The sequence below is a fragment of the Diaphorina citri genome, unplaced genomic scaffold, assembly GCF_000475195.1.
Source record: "Diaphorina citri unplaced genomic scaffold, Diaci psyllid genome assembly version 1.1 scaffold249, whole genome shotgun sequence".
Classification (NCBI taxonomy): Eukaryota; Metazoa; Arthropoda; class Insecta; order Hemiptera; family Psyllidae; genus Diaphorina; species Diaphorina citri.
In genome coordinates, this window is record NW_007377686.1 from 212,748 (window position 1) to 239,941 (window position 27,194).

General features: G+C 38.7%; 2 protein-coding genes and 1 long non-coding RNA gene across 6 annotated transcripts; 2 read left to right on the top strand and 1 right to left on the bottom strand.

Annotated features, from left to right (window-relative positions):
• Positions 1-522: 522 nt before the first annotated feature.
• LOC103506590 (GILT-like protein 1) lies at positions 523-6,971 on the top strand. Of its 3 annotated transcripts, XM_008470984.3 has the most exons (7): positions 1,434-1,511; positions 1,659-1,703; positions 3,386-3,478; positions 3,868-4,005; positions 4,671-4,823; positions 5,287-5,433; positions 6,232-6,971. In XM_008470984.3, the coding sequence occupies exons 3-7, from the start codon at positions 3,407-3,409 to the stop codon at positions 6,346-6,348; spliced, it is 627 nt and encodes a 208-aa protein (XP_008469206.1). In that variant the 5' UTR covers positions 1,434-1,511; positions 1,659-1,703; positions 3,386-3,406; the 3' UTR covers positions 6,349-6,971. The 3 variants fall into 3 exon arrangements, with proteins under 3 accessions (XP_008469207.1, XP_008469206.1, XP_008469208.1); XM_008470985.3 differs by lacking the exons at positions 1,434-1,511; positions 1,659-1,703 and adding an exon at positions 523-801; XM_008470986.3 differs by lacking the exons at positions 1,434-1,511; positions 1,659-1,703 and adding an exon at positions 3,035-3,280.
• Positions 6,972-7,649: 678 nt separating this feature from the next.
• LOC103506589 (translation initiation factor eIF-2B subunit delta) lies at positions 7,650-26,207 on the top strand. Its single transcript, XM_008470983.3, has 13 exons — positions 7,650-7,874; positions 17,660-17,685; positions 18,766-19,181; positions 19,351-19,622; positions 19,952-20,169; positions 20,445-20,570; positions 20,980-21,128; positions 21,565-21,667; positions 22,058-22,237; positions 23,271-23,442; positions 23,853-23,986; positions 25,014-25,194; positions 25,585-26,207. Exons 2-13 carry the CDS (start codon positions 17,677-17,679, stop codon positions 25,776-25,778), a joined length of 2,154 nt encoding a protein of 717 aa, XP_008469205.1. The 5' UTR covers positions 7,650-7,874; positions 17,660-17,676; the 3' UTR covers positions 25,779-26,207.
• LOC113466320 lies at positions 8,558-9,513 on the bottom strand. 2 transcript variants are annotated; one of them, XR_003390758.1, is made up of 3 exons: positions 9,214-9,513; positions 9,092-9,129; positions 8,558-8,894 (listed from the first exon to the last, which is right to left on the bottom strand). It is a non-coding gene; the product is annotated as an uncharacterized LOC113466320 (long non-coding RNA). The 2 variants fall into 2 exon arrangements; XR_003390757.1 differs by lacking the exon at positions 8,558-8,894 and having other exon boundaries at positions 8,931-9,129.
• Positions 26,208-27,194: the final 987 nt, after the last annotated feature.

Genomic DNA, 27,194 nt, shown 5'->3' on the forward strand with positions numbered 1-27,194 from the left:
AGTTTTTTTTTATGCAAATTATGCTGATTTGTATATGAAAAGAACATATTATATTGTAGGGTATAGTCAAATAATTATTACAGTGATAAACAATAACTTGGTAGACACAAATGGCAATTAGCAACCCGGAATGGGTTTAGGCGTATAGGTCTACCTTACCTACCTATTTTTTTTTTTTTTTTTCTCCTCAATTTCCTCGAAGTCTTCTGACCTTCACTCCAGTTTATTCATCTTAGCCTGATTTCTTTGGTAATTTTTTTTTATTCTATCCCTTTTGACCTTTGTTTCTCCTAATACCTATCCTTTAACTTACTAGGTATCTACATAAGTATATATGTCTTGTTACTATTTTTATCCACTGCCACTCGTAAAACTTGTTCTTGGACCTCCTTCCCTAGTCTCTGCAGAGGTCATGAATGATCATTATGGAGGTCAATCTAACATCCTACTTCCAAACATAACCTATAGGTAGGGGCAATGTGTTCTGTTAATCTGAATTCCAAGTCAGTCTTCAGTGTTATCTCGGCGTGGATTATTTAATCAACATCTAATGTCTAGAACTCTAGACCGTGGACTCTAGACAACAAATAAATTTATAATAATTAAACAAAAAGTACATAAGACCGAAGAACGGCTTGGTGGTAATTGTGCTAGAATTCTTTTAAGTACCTACCTACTACCTTTTGGTTTTTCCTAGCACTCATTGATAATATACCTACCTACCTACCTATTTCTTTTCCTGGCAAAGTGAAGCCTCAGGGTTTCATCTACTTGAGCAATATACCCACCCAAAACTCGTATGTAAGTATTTTTACGTAGTTATAACATGGTCACTGGTCATTCGCCATTAACTTTAGATCAGGCGAAAGTACAATAACCTGTTGAGTAGAAGTCCTAAACTTGCCTGGAGGGACATTTGATGAAAGATGCGTTTACATGAATAGATTTTGTCCCCCTTCTTTTTTTATGGATTTAACGCTGATATGTATAGGTAAATCCTTTTGAGGTTTTTAGTGACGGGGTTTTATCCGCATTTGGCGACAAGCTACCCGCCTACTCACATTAGCCTTTGGCCCAATCTGAGTAGGGCCGGGAAAAGCGACTGCCCAAATGGTTACCCATACGAATGTCAACCGCGCACAACCCTGATTAACTTCAGTGAACCATTGGAAACTGGTGCATTCAACGTGTCTTGGCTAAAATAGGTACCTTTGACATGATGATTGACGAAACCACCCACAGTGGAGTATCGATTTACTTTTGTCAAAGATTTCCGGGGGGACTCAAAATTATAGCCTTTTGGGGCCCCCCTGTATGTGTCCCCGCGGGGCCCCCAGCGCCGGGGTGTGAACGGTGAAGACACTCGCCTGATCAATAAGATCTCTTGTAAACGCGGCTTTGTTTGATAATAAAAATATCTTGGTATCAGTCTATCAATATGAAGTTATGTGTGCTTTGGTTATATGAACCCAGTATTCGGCTGTTGGACTCAGAGTTGTCTTGTGTGTTGAGAACAGAGATGTGCGAACCGCAAAATGCAAAATGGAAAATGCAAAATGTAAAATGTACATTTACATTTTACATTTCAAATTGGTTTTGAAAAAGCATTTTGCATTTTACATTTTAAATGCCTTTTTTGACCCATTTTACATTTGAGCGAAGTAATCTTGGTGTCGATCTGGTGCTTGCGTGAATTATAAGAGGTAAGAGGGTTTGGTTTATTTGATCTATTAGCATTATGAATGAAAAAATTCCTTCTCAAGTCCGTATCCTTGTTTGCCATTTTAAATTGTGTTTTGTTTAAATATTAAAAGTGACTTGTTAGTGCCTATGTACGTTGTCAGCTTGAACGACATTTAAGAAAAATTACCCATCTATCTACATATTTAGGCTAATAATATCTACCTATTAATAATAAATAATCATAGATGTCATGGTAATATATACAGGTATATTAGGTTTAGGTGATATGGTAATATATATATGTAGGTATATTAGGCATGTAGGTAAAAAAAAAAAAAAACTATATGAGATCCAGTTATCAAACTGGTTAAAGGGCTCAGGCTCAAATTACTTTGACTTTGAACTGAATTACATCAGTTCGATTTCAAATAAGGTAGGTAATAATATAAAAATCGATCAAACAAGTCGCGGTCAACACCTCTGTAAAATCTATAATGTACCCATAGCTAGTTATTATGCTATTACCTATAAATAAATGTCATCAATAGATAGCAATTAATGGTCATTGTCATTAGGTAGCATTACTATACCTTGATCGTGTCAGTTGATAAACATAGACAGATATGGTCTGATGCGATAAGCACAAACAACTACATTAACTACATATTTGATGGGATTTGCCTATAATACCTGCCTATAATGAAATTAGGAAGATACATGTGGGCTAAGTATCGGCAAGATTCAATTTACAACAACAAAAATAGTAGCACCTCTTTTACCTAAAATGCTTAAAACAATAAACAGAGTAATCAGCACAAAACGAGGTAGGTACCTAACCCACTATAAAACTAGTTAGTAACAAAATTCCAGAGGAGCTCAGTTTAAAATTCCCAGTAAAAAAAAGTACATTGTGGCCTCGCAGCATTAGTAGCTCACGTCATAAAGGTCACTCATACAGTGGCGTAGCGTGTATGTATGGCGTGTATGGCGGCCATACAACTCAAAAGTTCACTCTAATGTCCATAAATATTAATGGCATGTATCTACTGTGATGGGACTTGGTAGACCTGTGCATGAGCCCTACAACGCCCTACACTTGAATTTAGACCACGCTACGCCAGACGCCACTGCTCATACATCATATATATTATATAAAGACCTTCATTATGATTCTACTAATTCCTCAGCTCAGAGCTACAATTTAGTTTGTTGTTGCCAACTTATCTACCAATAAAATGAAAATGATAACTAATATCTAAGCATCTATGAAGAACACTGAACACATTTACGTCGTTTAACCATCTAGAATTCTAGACTACAGTCAAGAATCTAAAATAAACATGTTTTTAGATTCAGAGTAAAGTTTGAACTTGAGGTCGTATTAAGCACACGGTCCACCAGTTACTGAGTCCTAGTTCACATCTTGGTCTTCCAACGTGGTCTTTCGACCCGATATTTGCTCAAATTTCACTCTATTAGACTAGAAATTTTCGGAAATGTCGCGTAAACACGCAACAGTGTTACAGTGACAACAGTGTTCAAAAGACCAGGTTGGAAGAAGGACCATCTGTCGAAAGACCAAGTTGGGAAACATGTCGTAAGTATTTGTCTACGTAACTACGTATGTACATAGGTACATATTTATATGAAGCGTTAGAAAGCGGCCATTCCCTAATTATCCATTATCCTGTTTTTGTTCCAGAATCCGTCACAAAAGCACAGCATGAAGTCGGTGTTGGAAACGTCTTTTCTAGTCACACTTTGGAATGTGGTCCTCAGCATAGTTCAAGCTCAGGTCAGTAGATCAATTTTGACTTTTTATTAAACATCAGGATAATGAATTACCTATAATTATTTATATATAGGTAGGTACCTTAATATACTACGAGTATGTACTCGTAAATTTAAGTACACGTAGAAGATCGATTCAATTTGGAAAGCTTCAGGTTGTGGGTATGTACCGGGTGAAGCTTGCTAGAACTGTGAAGAGGGAGAAGGAAAAAAAAATAATTCAAGAGCCTAACTCAGCACATAACCACAACATCATTCTAAAAACCCTTATTAGATCAATACTCATTACATCAAAGCCGCTAAGATTCGGCAAAAGACTGTGACAAGCTTCCCTAGGGCCGCCAGAAGAAACATTGTAAACAGGTTTAAATAATCTCGAATAACATTTTCCAGGAGTCCCCCGCCCATCTGACAGTATACTACGAAGCTCTATGTCCAGACAGTCGATATTTCGTCACCAGACCCCTACATAACGCCCTGCAGACATTCCCAGAACTAAACGTCAAATATGTTCCCTTCGGAAAAGCCAGTGTGAGTATGACCAACGGTATATATGACCCATTACATTGAAATGGGGGTTTTATTTATGTAGGATTATTGCACACCAGAATATTTGTAACCCAACTCGCCTAGGGAGGGGTTTGAACTCCCAATTCCATCTGAACTGATTGCATACAGTGCATACTAAACCTATTTACAATTATTATTATTAGAAGTAGGTGATTCAATGATTTCGGTGAACTAGAGACCTCACTCCAGATTTCTCAAAACAGAAAGAGGAACCCGAAATGAGCATAAATGTTTCGTCCTTCTGAACCCTCTCCTTTTGGTCTTCGCGGGGCTGACTTGATACTTGGATAGGCAGGTTTGCTTTCTATTGGAAGAGTTGAGCTTCGCGCTTCCCCGGTTTCGCGTGGTTAAGAGGTTCGATTCGTCTAGAAAAAGACGTCAACTAATCTATTCTTAGCCTGCCTAGTTAGCTTGGTTGGTTGTGCGTCTCCCTTATAGGCGCTAGGTCGTGGGTTCGATTCCCGTCCGGGGTGGATTTTATCCTGGTGGGATAACGTGCGTTCTCGGAACGGCTGACTTTCTCCTATCCTGTATACCTTCTCTCTTCGATTCCGGGAAGATACGACCTTAGCAGTTACAGTTCCCTCAGTCAAACCTCTTAAAAAATCTATTCTTGGTTTCCACAGAGCAACAGCTACGGCGGATTTGACTGTCAGCACGGGCCAGAGGAATGTCGCGGTAATATTGTACATGGTTGTGCCCTAGCCAGACTCGAACCTGGTAAAGCTCAACACGACTTTGTCTACTGCGGTATGCTATACCCCAAGCAATATGAAAGGGTAAGTTTAACTCAGATGTAATGGATAGTAAAAACACTGGAACCTATGAGAGGGGGGAAAAATGCCTGATGTGAGCTCAAATCGCCCTAAGGCCTCACAAATTGGAAGGGTAATCGCGTGACTAGGTCGCCTCCTGAGGTCAGTATTGACTGTTTAAATACTGAAGCGTTTAAATTTAAAGCGTTTAAATTTAAAGACTGAAGCGTTTAAATTTTCAGGCGGAGTGGCGCGATTTCGCGCTGCTGAAAATTTCGGGACTACGCTTCCAACTGAGATGTCTCAGTTTACGTGAAGAAGGAAAATACGAGTCAATACTGTCTATAAATGGAGAGTCAGGTCAGCCAGGGCTGTATTTAAGGCCTTCTCCCTATACTCCCTAAATTCCTGGATATGTTCCTGTAAATAGGGACAATGTACATGATATGATATTATAAGTATACTAAATTATTTCTCCTATCTACAGTGTGTCGTCAAGAGCGGTCTCTCCTGGGTGGATGTGGAAGCTTGCTCTCAAAGTCCAGAGGGTTCCAATTATCATCGTAACTTTGAAGTCATCACCAAGGGAGAAACTGATGGGCCCACCTTTGTGCCGTCAATAGCCTTCAATAATGTGAGTATGACTATGAAATTAAGAACCGCGGTAGAGCTCCGCCCCGCCACGTCAAGTTTGACGGCGCTACAAGAGATACCTATTATACGCCAGAGGTAGAACTATACCTAACCTAAACTGGTATAAATCTTACCCCCACGGAGCGGTTGCTTCGGACATTTAGATTCTCCGCAGGGACACATTTAGGGGTCCCAAATACCTATAATTTGAAGCATTCACCCACCGTAGGTACTAGGCATAAATCTTACCCCTTGCAGGGACACATTTAAGGGTCCCAAATGCCTACAATTTGGAGCATCCACCCACCGTCTATCTATTGACATAAAGGGGCTCCCGAAAAAGACAAGTATAAATGCCACTGCTAACCTACTCAAAGGTCGCTAACAATGTAACTACTATACTATTTTTTCTGCATGAGCACCGGCTCCGTTTACCTCACCAAGCCTAAGTGGGGTCTCGAAAAGGCAGCAGCACGTGATAGTCGCGATGGTCACCCATTCGAATACCAAGCATGCACAACATTGCCTAAATTGAGTGATAGATATATGTAGATAGGAAACTGGTGCATTCAACGTACTATCTCTGAGGAATCGGGTGCTGCTGGGTTCCCGGCTCCACTTAATAGGCTGGGTGAAGTTAAATTGAGGAGGCGGGTCGGCGAATGGTGGGTAAAACCCCCTCACGAGAAGACCCAAGTTGTTAAAAGTGACGTTAAACCCCTATACCTACCCCCAACGTACTATCGGCTCTGAGTCCACTTTATAGGTATGTATAAGTTTTTTTACCTATCTCTTCCAGGTTTTTGACAAAAGCAAATCGACGGAAGCTTTCAATGATCTCGAATCCTACCTATGTGCCAACCATTACTCTGGACATCCCAAGTGTGCTCAACAGTCCTTCATCTTTGGAAAATGAACTGGGGATGATTAAACAGTTTGATCTGGACCTCAATCTCTAGTTTATTTATTTTATGTACAAGTCATGGGTTATGGCAAGAGTTAGTAGGTAATTCCATCCCTCGGCTGGGATTGAACCCGAGCCCTCCTGTTTACCAGGAGGGTGCGTTGACCAATATATGCCACTGATAACGACCGGACGAGATTAATAATGTCCCACAATCTCACATATATGGTAGCCGCTACCAAGGGCCTACCAAGCACTTTCTAGTCTTTCTACACCCTAATCTTTATTAAACCTCTACCTACTCGTATGTGTATGGTCAAGTTCTCAAATAAGTGATAATAAAATTCCAGGCTGCGACTGGGATTGAACCGGTGCCTTCCTGCTTACCAGGCGAGGCTTTGACTCCTGAATCAGGTGTCTGACGTAGAGTGAGAGTTGGTAGGTAGGTACTGCAGATATTTTCCCCTGATGGTCCATACGTAATACCTAATTGCTTAATATAATTTGATGTCGAGTCGCAGTCGCGATTATTATTTTTTTCTTCTTTTTTTTCTCACCACCTGTTTCTATATTAAGCGTAACGCTCTCATTTCACCTGAATCAAGCCGCAGTTCATCATAAGACGTCCATTCCGCTGCCCATAAAGTAGGTTAATGCACTATACCTACCTACATAATAAATTGTAGGCACCTAGTGGATGCAGATATCTAACGTAATTGCCCACCCGTTCACCTAATCACCTTTATTAAAAAGTAAAAATGGGTACCTATACCTACCTACCAAATTGAATTACATAAAAACTTACGCGTGTACGTGTATTTGTTTATCCTCATTTCTAAATTATTTTGACGTAGAGTTTAATGAGATTTTTTTTTTTTTTTTGCTTTTGGTCTCTTTTTTAGGTCTTAGATTGAGGGTAAAAAAAATAGATTTTGCATCACTTCCTGATTGCCTCATCACATCACTTTCCTGAACGAACATTATCCGTTCAGAATAAAATCCGTCCCGGGCGGTAATCGAACCCGCGACCTAGCGCTTACAAGGCAGACCCGCTACCCTTTAACTCCAAACTAACCAGGCCTAGGCTGGTAATGCTGGTATCATGGGTTTTCTTATGACTTTTGCGAAGTTTTTTATGGAATGCCGCTCCGCGCGGGCCCGGGCCAGTTTGTTTTTTTTTTTAACGATATTATCGTACGATGTAATACCGTACGTAGGCGTACGGTAATATTTTTGTCGCACGCAGATATCTGGCTCTGGCAACCCTGGAAAATTTGAGGTTAGATTTTTTTTATCAAAATCAAAAAATCAAAATTTTTAAAAAATGGCAAATTTGAAGTGAAGTAAGACTGATAAAAAATTAAATTAAATTAAATGATTTTATAGTATCTACCGTGTTCTTAAGTAAATTCACCAACAAAACCAACTGGAGAATTGTTAATTAGCTCTGGGAAAAACACTATAAAAGTTTCAAACGAGTAGCTGCGTTCTAGGTGTTACTTCTGTTCGAGCAATCATTGTGGATCATTACCTCAGAGGTAAGTTGCATTACTCTTAACTCAAGAGTCTGACCATCTGGAAAATCACATACTGCTAGCTTTGCCCGACTATTCAGTCTAGGTGAGGTTAATGTGAGTAGGTAAATACCTTTTTGAATAGAGGCTGGATGGTAAAATTCCGATTGTGAGAAGACCTCATTTGTTAAAAGCCATGTAAAACCACTACAGTTATTCTCTCAAAGAGTCTAATAATAGAAACTATTTAGTCTTATTGGGACAAAGCAACCCCCAGAACTACAAGCTCATGTTAAAGTCTTTGCTAGCCTTCAAGAATGGTTGTAGACTGTTCAAATTCAGTCCCCAAGCATTCTACCAAGTGTGTGCCTCCCAGCACATGAATCTCAACACTCAACAGCTCAAAGCAACACCTGGTCTACATTACCAGAAAACAAAGTTTCATGATTTTTCAGCATTTATTAATAACTGCAGCATGAGTTTGTAGACCTCAGCATCTGACTGTAAGATGAATAATAGGAAGAAGTAGCACTAAGTACTAGCCATAACAAAAACGGCTGATAGCTTGTTGGAAATCGCCAACGAACAGATCGTGTGTAAGCACCTTGGACGGGCTCATACGAGCCTCTTTGGATTTGAAATGTTTTTAGTTTGACCTAAAAATAATGATGAAAATAACTTTCAAGATTTTTTTTTTTTTTTAATTAACTGCTGGGATTCGAACAATTTTAATGGGGCTCTGAAAAGTATCACATCTCCTTCAAAAGTGTTGAAAGTAATGACTTACTCTTGGAGTGCATACTCATAGTCCTATTTTTCAGTATGCTTAAAGTGTATCACTCCCCAAAAATTACCTACGAATTTAATTTTTATATTAAAACGATGTACTAATTTTCAAAGCCCTAACGAGTAAATTAGGAAAAGAGACCATGCTTTCTTTCGAAAGACCAACCTACATTACAAGAAATAGTCAAGAAACCCCAGGATTATTTGATCTGTAGTAAAATAAAAATAAAGGCACTAATTACTTTTAATACTGAATACCTAATAATATTTTCATCAATTTTTATATTAAAACGATGTACTAATTTTCAAAGCCCTAACGAGTAAATTAGGAAAAGAGACCATACTTTCTTTCGAAAGACCAACCTACATTACAAGAAATAGTCTAGAAACCCCAGGATTATTTGATCTGTAGTAAAATAAAAATAAAGGCACTAATTACTTTTAATACTGAATACCTAATAATATTTTCATCTATTCACCTATTTTAACATACCTACTACAAAATTCGATCTTTTGAAATTTGAAAAGTAACCCACAGATATCTGCTTTACAATTTGATATAAGCAGGTACCTCAACATACCTACTACAAAATTCGATCTTTTGAAATTTGAAAAGTAACCCACAGATATCTGCTTTACAATTTGATATAAGCAGGTACCTCTCACATACTTCCCGTCCCTATTTCTCTATAGTTTATCTTAGCTTACCACTAGTTAACAAGATTAGCTAAAGGTGTACCTATCAAATAAATGATTACCTATCGATCTATGTATCTATTAGAATCAATGTACAGACTGTCAAAGAAATACTGTTACAGTATTATTAAATAATGAAACACAGGGTAAGTAAATACTACGGTCATTGTTTCATATACAACTCTATCATAATTTTATTTCCTTCTTCTGTTTCAGTGCTGACGAAAAGTTCGACAGTACGTATCACACGAACGTGGTGGTACGTCACAACGGCACGTGTCTGTATGTACCACCCGGTATATTCATGAGCACGTGCAAAATCGACATCACGTGGTTTCCATTTGATGATCAACACTGTGATATGAAGTTCGGGAGTTGGACCTATGATGGGTCGCAGGTAAGATGCCCTTAGCGCAGGTGTCCTGATTCAAAGTCTTGTTTTGTAAAGTAGGGGGTGATTGAAGGGCTGTTATAAAATAAGAGCCTGCCATTCCGCCCGGGGCGGATTTTATCTCAAACAGATAAGGTTCGGAACGGCTGGCTTTTTCCTAAGCTGTACTCCTCTTTTCGCTCTCGGGACGATAGTGGTTGGGTGGAAGAGCTCCTCCAGCAAAACCCTGTCACTCAAAGAAAGCCATAAAAAAAGAAAAAAAAAAAACTTTAGCAGTTACAGTTCTCTCTATCAAACCTCTTAAAAAAAGAGCCTCTCAGGTTGGGGTTTTTCGAGTGCAGAGTGCAATATGTTGTTAAGACTTCTAGATCCGAAATGCACTGCAGTAACACCTACACTAAAGTTAGGTTATAAAGAATAAATACATCACAATTTACATTTGCAATGATGGAATATGTACTTAGCCAAAGCTCCCAAGATGTGAAGCACACTCTTTTCGTTTTCGGGACGATAGTGGTTGGGTGGAAGAGCTCCTCCAGGAAAACCCTGTCACTCAAAGAAAGCCATAAAAAAAAGAAAAAAAAAACTTTAGCAGTTACAGTTCTCTCTGTCAAACCTCTTAAAAAAAGAGCCTAACTCAGGTTGGGGTTTTATCGAGTGCAGAGTGCAAAATGTTGTTACTTACTTACTTTACGTATCTAGGGTCACCAAACAAATGCCGTCATATTGAGTCCTGCCAGTGCTGCACGACTCGTATCGCATTTGACTTCTAGATTCTAGATCCGAAATGCAATGCAGTCACTCCTACACTAACGTTAGGTTATAAAGAATAAATACATCACAATTTACATTTGCAATGATGGAATATGTACTTAGCCAAAGCTCCCAAGATGTGAAGCACAAGACAGCAAGACACTGAAAATCCCAAAAAAAATCTCTGCCATTTTTCTTGACAGAGATTTTTGCGACCCCGGAAAATGGGGGACTGAGACAGAGGAATTTTTCATTCTAATCGAAATTCGTTGTTAAAACCCCGGAGTTTCCATTTGAGTTGTCATAAAAACAGAAGTCCCATTCAACTTCGTTCGTTATGGTTCAAAAAAAATCTCTGCCATTTTTCTTGACAGAGATTTTTGCGACCCCGAAAAATGGGGGACTGAGACAGAGGAATTTTATATTCTAATTGAAATTCGTTGTTAAAACCCCGGAGTTTCCATTTGAGTTGTCATAAAAACAGAAGTCCCATTCAACTTCGTTCGTTATGGTTCAAAAACGTCTGCCCGACGAGACGAGACGGGTAATGGGGAAGTCAAATATAGAGATGCAACAGGTTGCCCCTCATTACTGTTCTTCCCAATGCGAGTACATCTCTTCAGAACTAAGTGTCGCCAAGTTAATGATTTTCATTGGAAGCGGAAAAAACTCTCGGTACCTCTCCTTTAGAAGTCTAATAACAATCGCAGAAGATGTTTGTTGCATTACTGTTCTTCCCAATGCGAGTACATCTCTTCAGAACTAAGTGTCTCCAAGTTAATGATTTTCATTGGAAGCGGAATGTTGCCCCTCATTACTGTTCTTCCCAATGCGAGTACATCTCTTCAGAACTAAGTGTCTCCAAGTTAATGATTTTCATTGGAAGCGGAAAAAACTCTCGGTACCTCTCCTTTAGAAGTCTAATAACAATCGCAGAAGATGTTTGTTGTATCATTTTAAGATTTAGTCGATGCAGGAGTACGAGTGTTAACATTATTTTATGTTTTTAGTTAGCTAGTTGAGTGTTAACATTTATGTCAACCCAGTGAAGAGTATAAGTTATTTCTTTTACATCTATTGTTATGGAACTTCACAAAGTTACTGAGTCCTCTATCATGATATTTATGTTTTTCACCTTTTCGGTCGTAAATGTCGCTTATTATTATTTATTCTTCAGATTCAGTTCGGCGAGGCGCGGTCTATCATGATATTTATGTTTTTCACCTTTTCGGTCGTAAATGTCGCTTATTATTATTTATTCTTCAGATTCAGTTCGGCGAGGCGCGCGCGAACGTCAAGAGATCACCGTCTGACCTGAACCGAAAACAAAGCTAGTGCAGATGTTTTATTAAGCGCCATACCATTCTCATACGGCTTGCCATTTTGTAAGCAGCACGCGAAAAGCTCCAAGGTTATTTTTAGTGTGTAAACAAATTTCATCTCAGTTTATGTATGTAAAACATGGCAAAGAAAACGATAAAACTTAATGAAGCGTAAACGTACACGAAAACAAGGAAATAGATGTCATAAAAAAACGATAGTAAATCAGAAAGCTATAAGAAGGTACTTGTTGAAGAGTAGATCAATCCTTATTGTTATGCATGCAGAGAAAACCGTTTTCTAGGTACATATTTCAAACGATATACTCGTACTCAGAGAAGAAAAAAAAGTTTACAACTTTTTTATCAGTCAGTTTCCATTTAACATTAATAACTTTACGTCATAATAAAAAAGAACATTTATGTCTTTTTTTCGTTCTTCGCAAAAAGGCGGGAAACTGCGAGATTCATGTCGTTTTGCAATATAATGCACCCATAGTCACATTGTGTATGTCCTTTGAATGAGTGTCATACTCATTGGTCAAAGATGTCCCTCAGTACCCAGATATCAGATCCCGTTGTTGAAATTGAAAAACTCCGTGGGATTTCATGACGAGACTAAATAATAATAATGATTTCATGACGAATTATAAATAATAATAATCATAATGAAAGAAATATAAATAGAAAAGAATTAAATAGGTAGTCATCTTCCCACCTTGTTTATGTTGGGATATCCCACTGATGCAACGCCGTTTTTTCCCCTCCTTCTCTTTGTCCCTTTTCCCTCTCTTTCTCTCCCCTTCTTATGCCATACCTCTCTCTCTCTCTTTGACTCCCTCCCTCTCTTACCCTCTTCTGCTATCCCTCTGACTCCCTCTCTCTTCATTTTCCTATCTCCCTCTTTCCATTCACTATTTTCCCTCTTTCCCGATAAATCTCTTTGCCTCTTTCTCTCCCTCTTTCTTTTCATTTTCCTCCCCTCTAAAACATCCATCATTATCTACCTCGGTACCTATTCTCATATGTATCTCAGTCCCTCTTTTACTTATTTGTATCTCTCTCCCTTGCTATCTATCTATTTCTCCTTAAGTCCTCATAACACTTCAGCCATCTTCTCTTTTACTTATTTGTATCTCTCTCCCTTGCTATCTATCTATTTCTCCTTAAGTCCTCATAACACTTCAGCCATCTCTTTCACTCTCCCTCTTTTACTTATTTGTATCTCTCTCCCTTGCTATCTATCTATTTCTCCTTAAGTCCTCATAACACTTCAGCCATCTCTTTCACTCTCATTATCCTTCTCCCTCCCTCTTCCTCTCATTCCATATACGATTTTTATTTCTTCGTTTGTCTCTTTCTCTTACCGACTCTCTCTCTCTCTCTCTCTCTCGCTCTTCTTTCTCATGTTCATACCCCCTAGTACCTACTCTCTCTCCCTCTTTCTTACTCTCTCTCTCTTTCTCTCTTCTTCATCGTTTTCTTTTTCTCCTCGTCATCTCTCCCTCTATCTCCTCTCTTCTCTCTTCCCTTTCTCCCACTCTCTTTCTCCCCCTTCCTCTCTCCCCTTCCCCCATATCTCTGGCTCCATCCCATTTTTTTCTTTCTCTCCCGAGGAAAACCAGCGACAAGTATAACGGGGAGTCGGGAAAACACGAAAAATCCAAAGTAAACACCATTTTGTTTACCTCGAGAGAGACAGAGAGAGGGAGGGAGGGGAAAAAACTGCATGAAAAATGCTTCCCAAGGATATCAGAGGACACAGCGTATAAAACAACCCTACTACGACACAAGGGAGACAAGCCACTTTTTCCGGGATACCGGGGTTTTTTCGGTTCACGTCAAGATAAATGTGCTTTCTGAGCAGTGTCTACGAGAGTTCGATTCCCTCTCGAGACGGATTTTATCCCACATACCTAGATAAGGTTCGTTATAGGAACGGCAGGCTTTCTCCTATCCTTCTCTGTCTTCGCTTTCGGGAATGATAAGACCTTGGCAGTTTCCCTCCGTCGAACCTGTAAAAAAAGCAGTGTCTACAGTTCTATGGTCGATCGGCATCGCCTGAAACGCCGCCAAAAATTTTGTACTCCTTTTTTATTTGCTGAAATTTCTCAGAATAGGTCCCTTTTTGGTCGGCCTTTAGTTTGAGAAAAAGGGAGAATTTTTTGAAGGATAAAGAGGGAGGGAATGAGAGTTGAAGCTTTACAGTGAGACCTTGTTTCTAAAGACATTGTATCAACTTACTTCTCTCACCCTCCTTCCTCTCCCTCTCTCTCTCTTTCTTTCTTTTCCCTGACGAAACTTCGATCTTGTCAGGGCCGTAACCGTAACATATTGAGTTGAAGTTTTAACGATGCAATGCAATAACAATACGAGTAATTTGTCTCCATTTCAGGAATTCTTTAGATTTAAAGCGGACATTTTGTAGTACAATTTACTTTAATTTTTCAGGACTCCTCGAAAGCAAAAATAACCTCGATTTTAGAATGTCTTTCAATGACCTAATTTCGAGCCTTTTCTAATACATACATTTTTACTTTCCTTATCCTATAGGAAAGAAAGTAATGTAATCGGGTCAAATTTTCGATGGTCAGTTTTTAGTGCCAAAACACGTTTTGGAGAATTTTTTGAAGGATAAAGAGGGAGGGAATGAGAGTTGAAGCTTTACAGTGAGACCTTGTTTCTAAAGACATTGTATCAACTTACTTCTCTCACCCTCCTTCCTCTCCCTCTCTCTCTCTTTCTTTTTTTCTTTCTTTCTTTCTTTCTCTCTCTCTTTCTTTCCGTTCCCTGACGAAACTTCGATCTTGTCAGGGCCGTAACCGTAACATATTGAGTTGAAGTTTTAACGATGCAATGCAATAACAATACGAGCAACTCACTCAGTGTTTCCCAAACAATCCCTGTAGTGAAGGGGCAGCTATACATTTATGTGAAAAGTTCATTTTATCGCAGCAAATGCAATAAAATAGGAAAAAATTCTCAACACAAATCAGCTCATAAGTTTTCTCAAATATTTTGCTGATACATTCCTAATAGAATTAGTTTTTGTTTCGCTAAACTTTGCCATCTTAAATACAAAAAGCTTTTAAATATTCCTCTTTTTATAATCAAATTTATTGCTGGAAACACTTTTATCGCCTTTTTAGTCTTAATAATATTATTTAGAATATTTCATGCGAAGACTATCTTTATTGCTGATGAGCTTTCTTCGGGTCATAGAGCTTTTAGGCCTTTAGGTGGATTTACATATTCGATCCGTAGCACAGTAATTCAAATCAGCAAATTGCAACTGTGGTTCTTTGAGCCAAAAAGGAATACCTCTACAAGATACACCAAAAATTTAAATTGCCAAAAGCTTGGTCCACTGTCAAATTTCGGTAGTCATTTGTATAGACTTTAATCTTTAGGTGGATTTACATATTCGATCCGTAGCAGCGCTGCAACAATTCAGTAATTCAAATCAAATTGCAACTGTGGTTCTTTGAGCCAAAAATGAATACCTCTACAAGATACACCAAAAATTTAAATTGCCAAAAGCTTGGTCCACTGTCAAATTTCGGTAGTCATTTGTATAGACTTTAACTTTGGTGACCTTGACCTCATTCCTGATTAATGAAAGAGGACCTATGTATATTGTATTCAATGGTGTCAGTTCGAGGACAAGTTCAATTGACTGAGGACAAAATTAATTTACTGAGCATATACATTAGGTACTCAAGTTCGAGGACAAGTTCAATTGACTGAGGACAAAATTAATTTACTGAGCATATACATTAGGTACTCAGTACTCATATATCCTATCTGTGTACACCGGCCCCTCATGGTGGTGGTGCTGTGCTAACCACCGGAAACTTGTGTCCTCCAACATAACACAGAACACCTAAAATGCAATTACAAATTTGAAAACTACCTGGTTCGAGGACAAGTTCAATTGACTGAGGACAAGATTAATTTACTGAGCATATACATTAGGTACTCAGTACTCATATACCCTATCTGTGTACACCGGCCCCTCATGATGGTGGTGCTGTGCTAACCACCGGAAACTTGTGTCCTCCAACATAACACAGAACACCTAAAATGCAATTACAAATTTGAAAACTACCTTAACCACCGGAAACTTGTGTCCTCCAACATAACACAGAATACCTAAAATGCAATCACAAATTTGAAAACTACCTCAGTTTTCATCAAATGTTTTCCATCTCCATGACCTATTTTAAAACACGCATCCTGGGATTTTAATCCAATTGAGTGAAGGATTTATTGTTCCAGAAACACACAGCCGGATGTTATTTGAACAAAAGTACCGGCAATATATTATCTTCTTGAGAGAGGAGAAGAAAAACTACCTCAGTTTTCATCAAATGTTTTCCATCTCCATGACCTATTTTAAAACACGCATCCCGGGATTTTAATCCAATTGAGGGAAGGATTTATTGTTCCAGAAACACACAGCCGGATGTTATTTGAACAAAAGTACCGGCAATATATTATCTTCTTGAGAGAGGAGAAGAAAAAAAATGAAATGAAAAATTGCATTGTTTACTTTCTGCCAATATCGTTCGTATACCTAAAACATTGAAGCGAAGATTTTTTTTCATCTCCCTCTATCCGGCGATACTGTTGGATATGAGAAAAGGATCGATCGTTTTCAATAATCAAAAGCCAAAAAAAAGCTCGAGTAAAATAATCTCGGCTCACATCAGAATCGATTAATGTAGCTACACACATCCAATCATTTGTATATTAATCGAAATGAAAAGAAAAGTAAATGAAAATGAAAATCATGTATGATATGTTCGATTAAAAAAGGCGCTATATAAATATCGTCTCATACCTTTTAGAAATGTTTACCCATCTGATAAAATGGTAATCTCTCAACAAGATATAGGTATATGAGCTCTTAAATTCTTATGTTTTTAGTTAGCTAGTTGAGTGTTAACATTTATGTCAACCCAGTGAAGAGTATAAGTTATTTCTTTTACATCTATTGTTATGAATCGTTTTCAATAATCAAAAGCCAAAAAAAAAGCTCGAGTAAAATAATCTCGGCTTACATCAGAATCGATTAATGTAGCTACACACATCCAATCATTTGTGTATTAATCGAAATGAAAAGAAAAGTAAATGAAAATCATGTAATATGATTTGTTCGATTAAAAAAGACGCTATATAAACTATCGTCTCATACCTTTTAGAAATGTTTACCCATCTGATAAAATGGTAATCTCTCAACAAGATATAGGTATATGAGCTCTTAAATTCTCACAATGTAAACATAGAGATTTTTGAGAGAATTTTCCACAATTCGAAGATTTTAACCTGTAGCTTTCCCAATTTGTTGTAAAGTATGCTTTTCCGAGTTTTTTATGTATATTACTATATTATGTATACCTCCCTAAGTTTACTGTAAATTTATTTTATTTGTGTGCTTGGAAATGGAAACAATAATTATTGCTTCTGTACCTCCTAAAATGGGTACGTTCATAGTTTTCAATCACACGAATAACTAAATTTATAGTAATAAGGTAGGCATACCTACCTTGGACGGGCTCATACGAGCCTCTTTGGATTTGAAATGTTTTTAGTTTGGTTAGTACAATGTAACAAGAAAGGCGTAAATGTGTCAATGATACCCATGGGTGCTATTGCTGTCTCCGACCTGGTCACCGAGCTTCATATTGTAGAAATCGGCCCAAGTGCAAGCTGTGTGGAAAGGGTCACTTTGCAATAATGTGCAGCTCTACATCCAATTCCGATTCAAGTAGAAAGCTGATAGTTTCAAAAGCTCTGCTTTTTGAAACAATTAGTACAATGGAAAAATTATGGCTGATCTACACTTCTGATTTTTCCTCTAGGTGGTGGTTCTAACAGCATGACTCAGGTATTCAGATCTGATTTAAACTTGAATTTTAGTCATTTGTTTCCTAGATGTTAGTGTGGATTTATTACTTAACTTCTGACAAACAGATTTTTCAATAGTTATTTTTATCTTTTCTTTTGACTTTACATCTCAATTTCTATAACAACTAGTACTTGAATTGTATGCATGGTGTGATCTGTATGATATTGGTGATTCCTAAAGCTTCTACATGGTCTTGTGTAGTTGCAAGACAAGTATAACACTACCCAGTCTACCCATGCTGTAAAGATTATTTACCATGTTGGTAACTCACCTCTCTTTAGTATACTGCTACTAAGATATCTACTCAAATATTTGTCTCTCTCACACTCAACTTTTTCATGGTTTTGCACTGTAGACATCATAGACACCTTATTGACATTGATTTCCAGTTTTTGCATGTATTACTTGTAATTAGTACTTCAACTATTGAGTATTTTATTTGTTGGTCCTAAGCCTCTAACAGTCTAACACAGTGTTTCTTAATTGGTGTTCCGCGGAACCTAGGGGTTCCGCGAGCTGACGGCAAGGGTTCCGCGAGATATTTTGGAAAAATCATAATTGTCAGGAAGACTCCCTAAGGGAGATAAGAAGTCCAGTGAATCTAAAGCTACATTAGTGACCACATTATTGTTGAAAGAAGCTCAGGTAACTGATCTATGGTCTCTTGACGTTCTAGGAATCACTGACCCCAGCGGGGTAAGCCTCAATGAATGTCTAGAAAAGGGCCCCAATCTTATTGAAAAGATTCCGTCTTGTCTAGCTAGATTTCGACATGTTAATTGGAAGTGCAGCTTTTTTTTCTAGATAACACACAAATGTGGAGGTGCTTCTGTGTTTTAGAATTAAAGTGCAATTTTTTTCAAGTAGGTACCTAAATCTTATTACTTATAAATACATCAAATAGATTACATACTGAATCTGAGTAGGTTTTAGATATTATAGCAGCAAGGAAGCTTCAATTGAGAAAGCCAAGTTGTCACATGGTTAGGTAAGTTGGTAGTTACAATAGTAAGAGACAATAATGAATACTTTATCCATTGTTCATTTGAATTTTTCCAGGACTCTCCAGTGAAGAGTGACAATACTCTTACTAAATCCCAAAAAAGAAGGAATAGGAAAAAATTGAAAACTCAAAAAGGAATCTTATCCTGTGGGAAAGCTCAAGACAATCCAAAGTCAAGTACATCTGAAGCATCAACTACAAGAACCCATTCTTCTGAATGTCCCAATCAGTTTAAACAAGAGATTAGAGACACACCCCTGACTGAATCTGAAGATAACGTGAACCTTTGCTATGAATGTTCAAACCAAGGACCCATAAACAACAAGGGTCTTCTCTTACATGCTGCTCTGAATGATTACCAAAGTGCTTGTCAAGTTTCAGAACAAGAAGTGAAACAGTTCTTTGATTCTAAGGGAATCTATACATATTGTTCAAAACCATTGAGTGGGAACAAGGAAATCCCTCTGTATAGGTAAGAGTACAACAATATTATTACCTACTTCTAATAATATTAAGGACAACTTATGTACCTATGTACACACCTTGATCAACCTTAGATTAATAACCTTGAACTATGGTGAACTTGTTATCACCCAATATAGGTAATAGGTACCTGTACAAATTTGATTCTTATTTTTCAGTGCTACTGGACCTTCATCTTGCAAAGCTCCACAATTTATCTCCTGTGCTGAACAGCTCATCTATACTTCTCCCTCTTCTGTACAAACCACTCCCGCCTCCTTGTCACAAGTTACCACTGCCATCATGAGTGAGAAGAACAACTCGGCTGAACTCTCACGGGATCTGGTCAAAGCTCAGCGAGAAGCAAAGAAAGCAGCCAAGCTGGCAGCCAAACAGAAAGCTAAAGTCAAGGGAGACGTGACTGCCCCACCTGATGCTGTGACACAACCAGGTAAGAAAAGTAGAAGAAAATGGGAAAAATAAATTAGAAAGAGAATCAAAGTGTAACATGGAAGAGAAAATGAGTAGGTACACTACCTATAACAAAGAAGGTGATTTTTGAAGGGAAGTACAGGTTGTACCTACGAGACTTGCTACTCAGATTTTCAGAATAAAATTTGGACTTTATTTAGGGACATATTCCACAATACGTAGGTATTATTAGCCAATTTTGAACCCCAAGTCCTGAACGTGGCCTTCTCTAGGTATAATTTTTCGAGGGAGAAAGATTTAGTATGAGTTGCATGCCCTCCAGTAGCTAAGTTTCTCTTTGTTTTACAGAAAGCAAACAGTCTGAACCATCTAAAGCGAAATCCAAATCTGAACCATCTAAAGAAGCCAATGTTCAAAACAAACCAGCACAAGGAAGTCAAGATACACCAAAACCTGGAGGTCCACCAGCGACGCTAAGTAATGTTGACAATAAAGAAAATGTCAAAAGTGAAGGGGATGAAGTCAAATCAAAAGCACAACTCAAAGCCGAACGGCGCGCTAAACAGGTAAGAGAAACACTGGTTTACTGGGACTTGACCTTACAAAATGTACAACTTACTGTTTTTATCATCAAATTTTGAAAATCAAGATTACCAAGAAGTGATTTGAAGAGATGAAGATGGCATACAAGTATGTGGTGTACCTTGCAAGTAACAATATTTTCTCTACTGGGAATGAAACCCCTCTCAAGCTAAACGTTGAACTACAGAATGATATGCTTTAGCTCTATGTTTATCTAAATTTATAATGAAATAATCATCTATTGTTTCATTCTCTTCAGGAACAACAAAGACAAGCTAAAGCTGCTGCACTGTTAGAAAAAACAAAGACAAGCAATGAGAAAAGCATGACCAAGTCCAAGACAGAAGATAGCAAACCTGCTAGCGAGAAATCAAGCAAGACAGAGGTACGAAGTACCAACACGTTATGTTATTCAGTTATTTATTATACCAGGATAGGCTTTTTTTTCAAGAGGTTTGATAGAGGGAACTGTAACTGCTGAGGCCTTATCGTCCCGAAAGTGGAGAAAGAAGGAAGACAGGATAGGAGAAACCCAGCAGTTCCGAGAACAAACCTTATCTATTTACGGTAAAATCCGCCCCGGCGGGAATCAAACCAGCGACCTAACGCTAACAAGGCAGATGCTCTACCCTCCGAGCTAACTAGGCTGGTAATTTAAGCTTTGGTATTGGTTTATGGTTGATATGTATATGGTTTAAAATTGAGTATTGATTTGTTTTAAGCTCTAATCTCTAAAAGTTATTGATTTGTTTTAAGCTCTAATCTGACTCACCCTTTTGTGATTAACGTTACAGGTTCTCAAATCCAAAGACCCCAATGTGCCTTCTACCAAGAAGTACAGTGGAGTCGATGGTGTGAAGGCTACTCCAGGCACAACTTTGGTGCATAAAGTAAAGCTATTCAACCACTTGTATCGAGACAATCTCAGTGTTACTCAACCAAGGTGGGAAAAAAACACAACCCCAACCCAATGTCCTGACTTTGCCCCAAAATGGGAATTAAATTTTTGCCCCAAAATCGTGATTTAGCTCATCCCTAAAAGGAATATTTAGCTAATAATAAAATTATTTCACGCATCCATCCCTAGACATAATTATTCTATGTATGTATTGTCCTTGTGAGTGGTGCACAGACAAGTAGAATAAACCATCACACTCCGCTCTGAATTCTCAATTTTTTGAAGAACTTGGAAGCCAGCTTAGTTGGCTTGGAGGCCTTGTAAGCGCGGGTTCGATTCGCGCCCGGGGCGAACTTTATTCTAAACAGATAGGGTTCGATGTCGGAACGAATACATAAATATGTCGTTTTCAAATGCTTGGAGTTGACTATTAGGTCATTTTCCCTGGTTTCATAAATATAAAATTTGTTCTCTTTTTCAGTGAGGTTCATCCTGCCATATATCGATTAGGGGTTCAATATGCTACGGGAGTAGTGAGAGGATCCAATGCAAGATGTGTGGCCCTCCTTAGTGCTATTAAACAAGTAAGTAGTCTCTCTAGTTTGTCCCTCTATCCTTCTCTCTTCTTTTTCTTCGCCTTTTCCCATGTTCAGATGGGGTCGGCGTTTGTCGTTGGCCTCTCAATCAGCTTTAGAGTGATCACTTTGACGCCAACTGGTTTTGGCTAAACAAAATTTTCCGATTGGATGCCCTTCGCGCTCAATTGATTTACTTAGCATGAGGAAATTTGGACTTGTCTACTCCCTGTTTATAGTCCCCTAGCTAGTCGCTGATCTACTCTCTGTTTATAGTCCCTTATGAGTAGCTATGTAAGTAAATGGGCATAGCGACCGGTGCGGTGCTAGCATGGTAGGTAAACCTTGCTTGGCCTTGTGTTTAACCACTACCTCAATGTCTTCTCCTGTTATGTTTAGATGGTTTGTGACTACACGACGCCTAGTGAGAAGGAATACTCGCGTGGTTTCGAGGAGCGCCTTGGTCCTGCCATGTCCTATCTGAATAAATGTCGTCCTCATTCTGTATCCATGCTCAATGCAGTCAAACACTTCAAGTCTCACCTCACTCAGCTGCCCAATGATATCACCGATACGCAGGTAAAAACAAAGTGGATTTATGGTGTTATAAACCTTGACTGTAAAATAAAACATCTTAAAAACAAAGTGGATTTATCTGAGAAACCATTTTATATTAGGTCGTTTCAGTGGGTATCTACAGGAACTAGCTTTTAAGCTTAACTCCATACACAAAAATCCCAATCTGAGGCTTAGGTGTAGGGGCAAACAGCCCTAAAGGATGGGTTAAGCTACTACGAATCTAGCTTTTTTGTGTAAAAATAAATACACATGCATTATGTACATCGTTGTACCGACAGTGTTTTTTTTAGCTAAAAAATTCAAGTGACAAAAAGAGGTCTTAACGTGGATTGTTGGACACTGGAGAGGGATTTGGCCGGAGCCAGTATTTCATCAGTAAAGATTATTTTTCGACTTATTGTTTCATTACAAATTTTCATCAGTAAATAGGTTTCTTCAAATTAAATTGATCCCAAGGGCAAGGCAATGCCTAAACCCTTGACAAATGGAGTGTGCCTGAAGGCATGTGATGTGTTCCAATCCACTCGACCCCGACATTTGATATTTTTATTTCGAGTATTTAAAGTTGAGCTTGGGGAAAAATGTGAAAATCGAGAAGTCGAATGTCAGACGTAGATTTATCTCTTTGATATTATCGTTATCCTAATATTAGTCAATAAGCCAATTCCAACAGATGTGATTTTATTTAGATTCATTGTCCAACAAAGCGAACATGTTTTCATTTCCCTTTGAAGGATCAGATAATGTAGGGATCCGAATACGGGGAGCAGAGCTAACAGAATTTGAAATAAAATCCAGACAGATTCGTTCTCTCTGACGAGCCACCATCTCAAATAGTCTCACTGATACTCGATAGATAGCACTAGTTTTGTATTTGTAAACAAACTCTTCAGTCCTGAGGGGAATGTTGAGTGAAAGTTTTTCTCATTGCGGTGTGGTAGTTCAATGAAGATAAAATTCCATCTTGGGTGAGGATCGAACCCACGCCCTCCTGTGTACCAGACCTACATAGCCTAACAAATCATTTTCACAGGCGCGGCTTCGTCTGAAAGAAGTGATTGCTACCTATATTCACGAGCAAGTAGACATGGCAGGCAATGCGATCTGTATGTTCTTTCACAATAAGTTAGCTAATGATGACGTCATACTTACCTATGGTTGCTCGTCACTGGTGGAGAAAATTCTTCTCACTGCACATGAAAAGGGTAAGTTTTTACGTAACCAGGTCTACGCATAATTTTGAGTAAAGTTCATGAACGAAGTCGTTCGTAATTCTTTAAGTACCACCCTTCGAGTTCCAAGCGCTTGGGATTTGAACCCTCGTCCTTTCAAAGAGACCATTTATTTAAACCGAAATTCTAGGCTTTTTTAGGAAGTGGTTTCATACAGGGAACTGTAACTACCAAGGTCTTATCGTCCTGAAATCGAAGAGTTAACAGGATAGGAGAAACCCAGCCGTTCCGAGAACGAACATTATCCGTTCAGGATAAAGTCCGCCCATGGCGGGAATCGAACCCGCAACCTAGGGCTTACAATTCAACCTCCTTCCAAGCTAACTAGGCTGGCTATACGGAATTGTAAAAATCCTACTGATAATTGTTTTGTATTTTTGCAGGTACGAAGTTCAGGGTAATCATAGTGGACGGAAGCCCCTGGTATGAAGGCAAAGAAATGCTGAGACGATTGGTGAAGCATCAAGTGGACTGCTCCTATGTGTTGCTGTCAGCTGTTAGTTATATTATGAGAGAGGTAAAGTAACTTTTTCACCATATAATTCACATGTAATAATGGACGACTTGCAATTGGGAAAATATTATTAATAAAAGGTCGACTGTGCATTCGGCCCTAAATTTTAATTGCCGTTCTAATGAAAAAGTTCGAACAGTTGTGACGTCAGATTTCACGTCAAAATGCGCAGAAACGCTTGCGCACAAACAAACGAAGCGGGAGTCATGAATTATGACGTCATCGCGTACGGTGAGCGTATGCCGTGATGTCAAAGTTTACGATTTACCGGTATTTTTTAAATCGGTTTATCTCGGTATCCAGAAGTCGTAGAAGAAAAAGAAAAATTCCGTTGGTCCTCATTTTTCCTGCTCTATGACTTTGAAACATCACCCAAGTAAGCGCGACTGATATTATCCTCGGTGTTTGCTCGGACCGTCTCACATTGGAAGCGTAGACCGCGCAACTTTTAGTAGCGCGTAGTCGCCTGCAAGACCAAACCTATGAAAATAATACACAGTCTAAGACTCTCCATCATTTTGATGGGTTTGTTTTTGCAGGAAACTAAGCTTCTAATGGGAGACAGACCTTATTACCTGAAAATTTTCTACGCCTACGAGCCGGGAATCGAACCCGAGTACAATGACCACTAAGGCATTTAATAAGTGTTTTGCAAACAATAACCCTATTAGGAATATTCAGTAATACAAGCCTAGAGTACATTCATAACTGCCGTCTAAATACCTGCCTCTCACTTTCAGACCGTCTGAGGGTCTGCGGTCTCATAGATCTGAGTCTGTCGGACAACGTATGGCCGAAAAATCTAGAGACTTAGGTCTGTCAAGCCGTCTGGGAGACCTAGATCTCGAGCTTTTTCCACCATACACGTTGCGACTGACGGAAGATCCAGCCAGGTCTGTGAGACCACAGTCCCTCAGAAGATCTGAACGTGAACGGCCGTCTAATACTCGTACTTGGAATTTAAAATCTTAGTCGGCTTAGTTCTATCAAACTTGTAAGTAACTTTCGTTTCCTCAATTCTTGTTCTCAGGTGAGCAAAGTTATCATCGGCGCTCACGCATTACTCTCGAACGGCGCAGTCATGTCTCGCGCTGGCACAGCTCAAGTCTCACTCGTAGCTAGAGCTTTCAATGTTCCCGTCCTAGCAGCCTGTGAAACGCACAAGTTCTGTGAGAGAGTACAGACCGATGCTCTCGTGTTTAATGAATTAGGTAAGTCCAATATACTGCAGATCAAGCGTGCCGGGAGCCCACAAACGTCACGAGGCTGGAGACTTTTGTTGTTGTTGAGGTTTGGTAGAAGGAACTGTAATTGCTAAAGTTTTATCGTACCAAAATCGAAGAGAGAAGGAAGACAGGATAGGAGAAAGCCAGCCGTTCCGAGAACGAACATTATCCGGTCAGGATAAAATCCGCCCCGGGCGGGAATCGAACCCGCGGCTTGGCGGGAATCGAACCCGCGGCTTAGCGCTAACTAGGCTGTCGACCATAGGGTAAAACCAGACTCGGAATTATCCTGCTCGAATTCAAACTAGTATTCGAACGAATTCGAAGTAGTACACACAAATTATGTATTGTTAATTACTTTGTTTTCTCCGACAGGTGATCCCAATGAGCTCATTTCCGACAAGAGTGCCGCCAAAAACTGGAAATCTCTCGCCCACCTCACCCCCCTCAGTTTAACCTATGACATTACCCCGTCCCATTTGGTCACTGCAGTCATCACAGAACTGGCCATTGTCCCTTGCACAAGTGTCCCGGTAGTATTAAGGGTTAAACCCACCGAGACTCAGTAGTGAAATTTTACCCTCACTCACAGCCCTGTGTGGGTGAGAAGTTGCTTTAGGTGCGGGGTCACAAAGTGAGTTTAAACTTGGTTTAAGTTCAACGGATTAAGCAATAGAAAAAAATCTAAAATTTCAGCCAATCAGATTGCCTAAACCCAGATTAAAATTAAAACGGAGCTTAAACTAACTTTGTGGCCTTTAGTAAAATAGACTGGATACATACAGACTTCTCTGTAGGGTAACGCCTGACATGAAGTGATGTGATCTGATGTTCAATCAACATACATTTAGATAATGTCATTTGAATCAAGCAAAATAGGAACGTAGAAATGTGTGTTATTTTAGGAGGACCTCATGAAGTAGATCAAGTATACTTACCTACTCGTAGGTATCAAAAAAAAAAAAAAAAAAATCTCACTCCGGAAAAATTCAAAAAATTATTTAAGATTTAAAAATAAAAAAAAAAAAATAAGGGGCAAAATTATAGTAAAAAATAGTAATAATGGTAAATAATAAATAAAGGGAAAAATTTAAAAGAAAAATAGGTAGGTACCTAAGTGTAAAAAATCGAATTGGTAGTTTCTAAAAAACATAGAAAAAAAATGCGAGAGGTTTTTTCAAGCTTCCCAGACTGTCTCGTAACAAGGTCCTCACCCGAGTGCGCACCCTAGGTACAAGGTACCTAACTAACTTTATCAGCAAAAGTTCATAAAGGGAGGAGTCAAGAGAGGGGAAAAAGTTTACGCATGCTATCGAGTGCAGAGTTTGGACTTTCTAAAAGGCAGTGTAGGAGAAATTTCCCCCTCTTGATTTGGCTCCTCCTCTTTCTGAACTTCGAAGTTGTGCTGGTAAAGTTAGGTGCCGAGGGTGGGAGTCGGGTGGGAACTTTGCTACTAGACAGTCCGGGAAGCTTAAACAAACCTCTCGCAAATTTTTTTCCGATAATTTTTTTAGAAATCAATCAATATTTAATTTTTAAACAATTATTTTTTTTCTATTATTTATTTATTTTTTACCATTATCTAATATATAAAAATTAATATTTGTGAGTGTGTGTATTTGTTCGAACTTTATGCCTGGCCAAACCGCTCATCCGATTGCTATGAAACTTTGTGAACTTATTGCTTGCACTCCCGTGAAGGTTATAGGCTATTTTCCGGTTCGTTCTTGTTAAGCTACGTCGAGCAAGACCACTAAATGGATGAGTGACATGAATGGCCATGCCTTAAGGATTTCGGCTAGTTTGCTATTAAATATTTTCCCAATTCGACTCCTGAAAATCGTTTTTGTTGTGGGAATAGGAATTATTAGAGATTTTTTTTCTTTGGTATTATTGGGCCTTCTATGAAATTTTAATCAAAAATTCGGAATTGTACATTTTTTTTTATTTATCTAAGATATTACCTACGCACAACTCAGTAATAT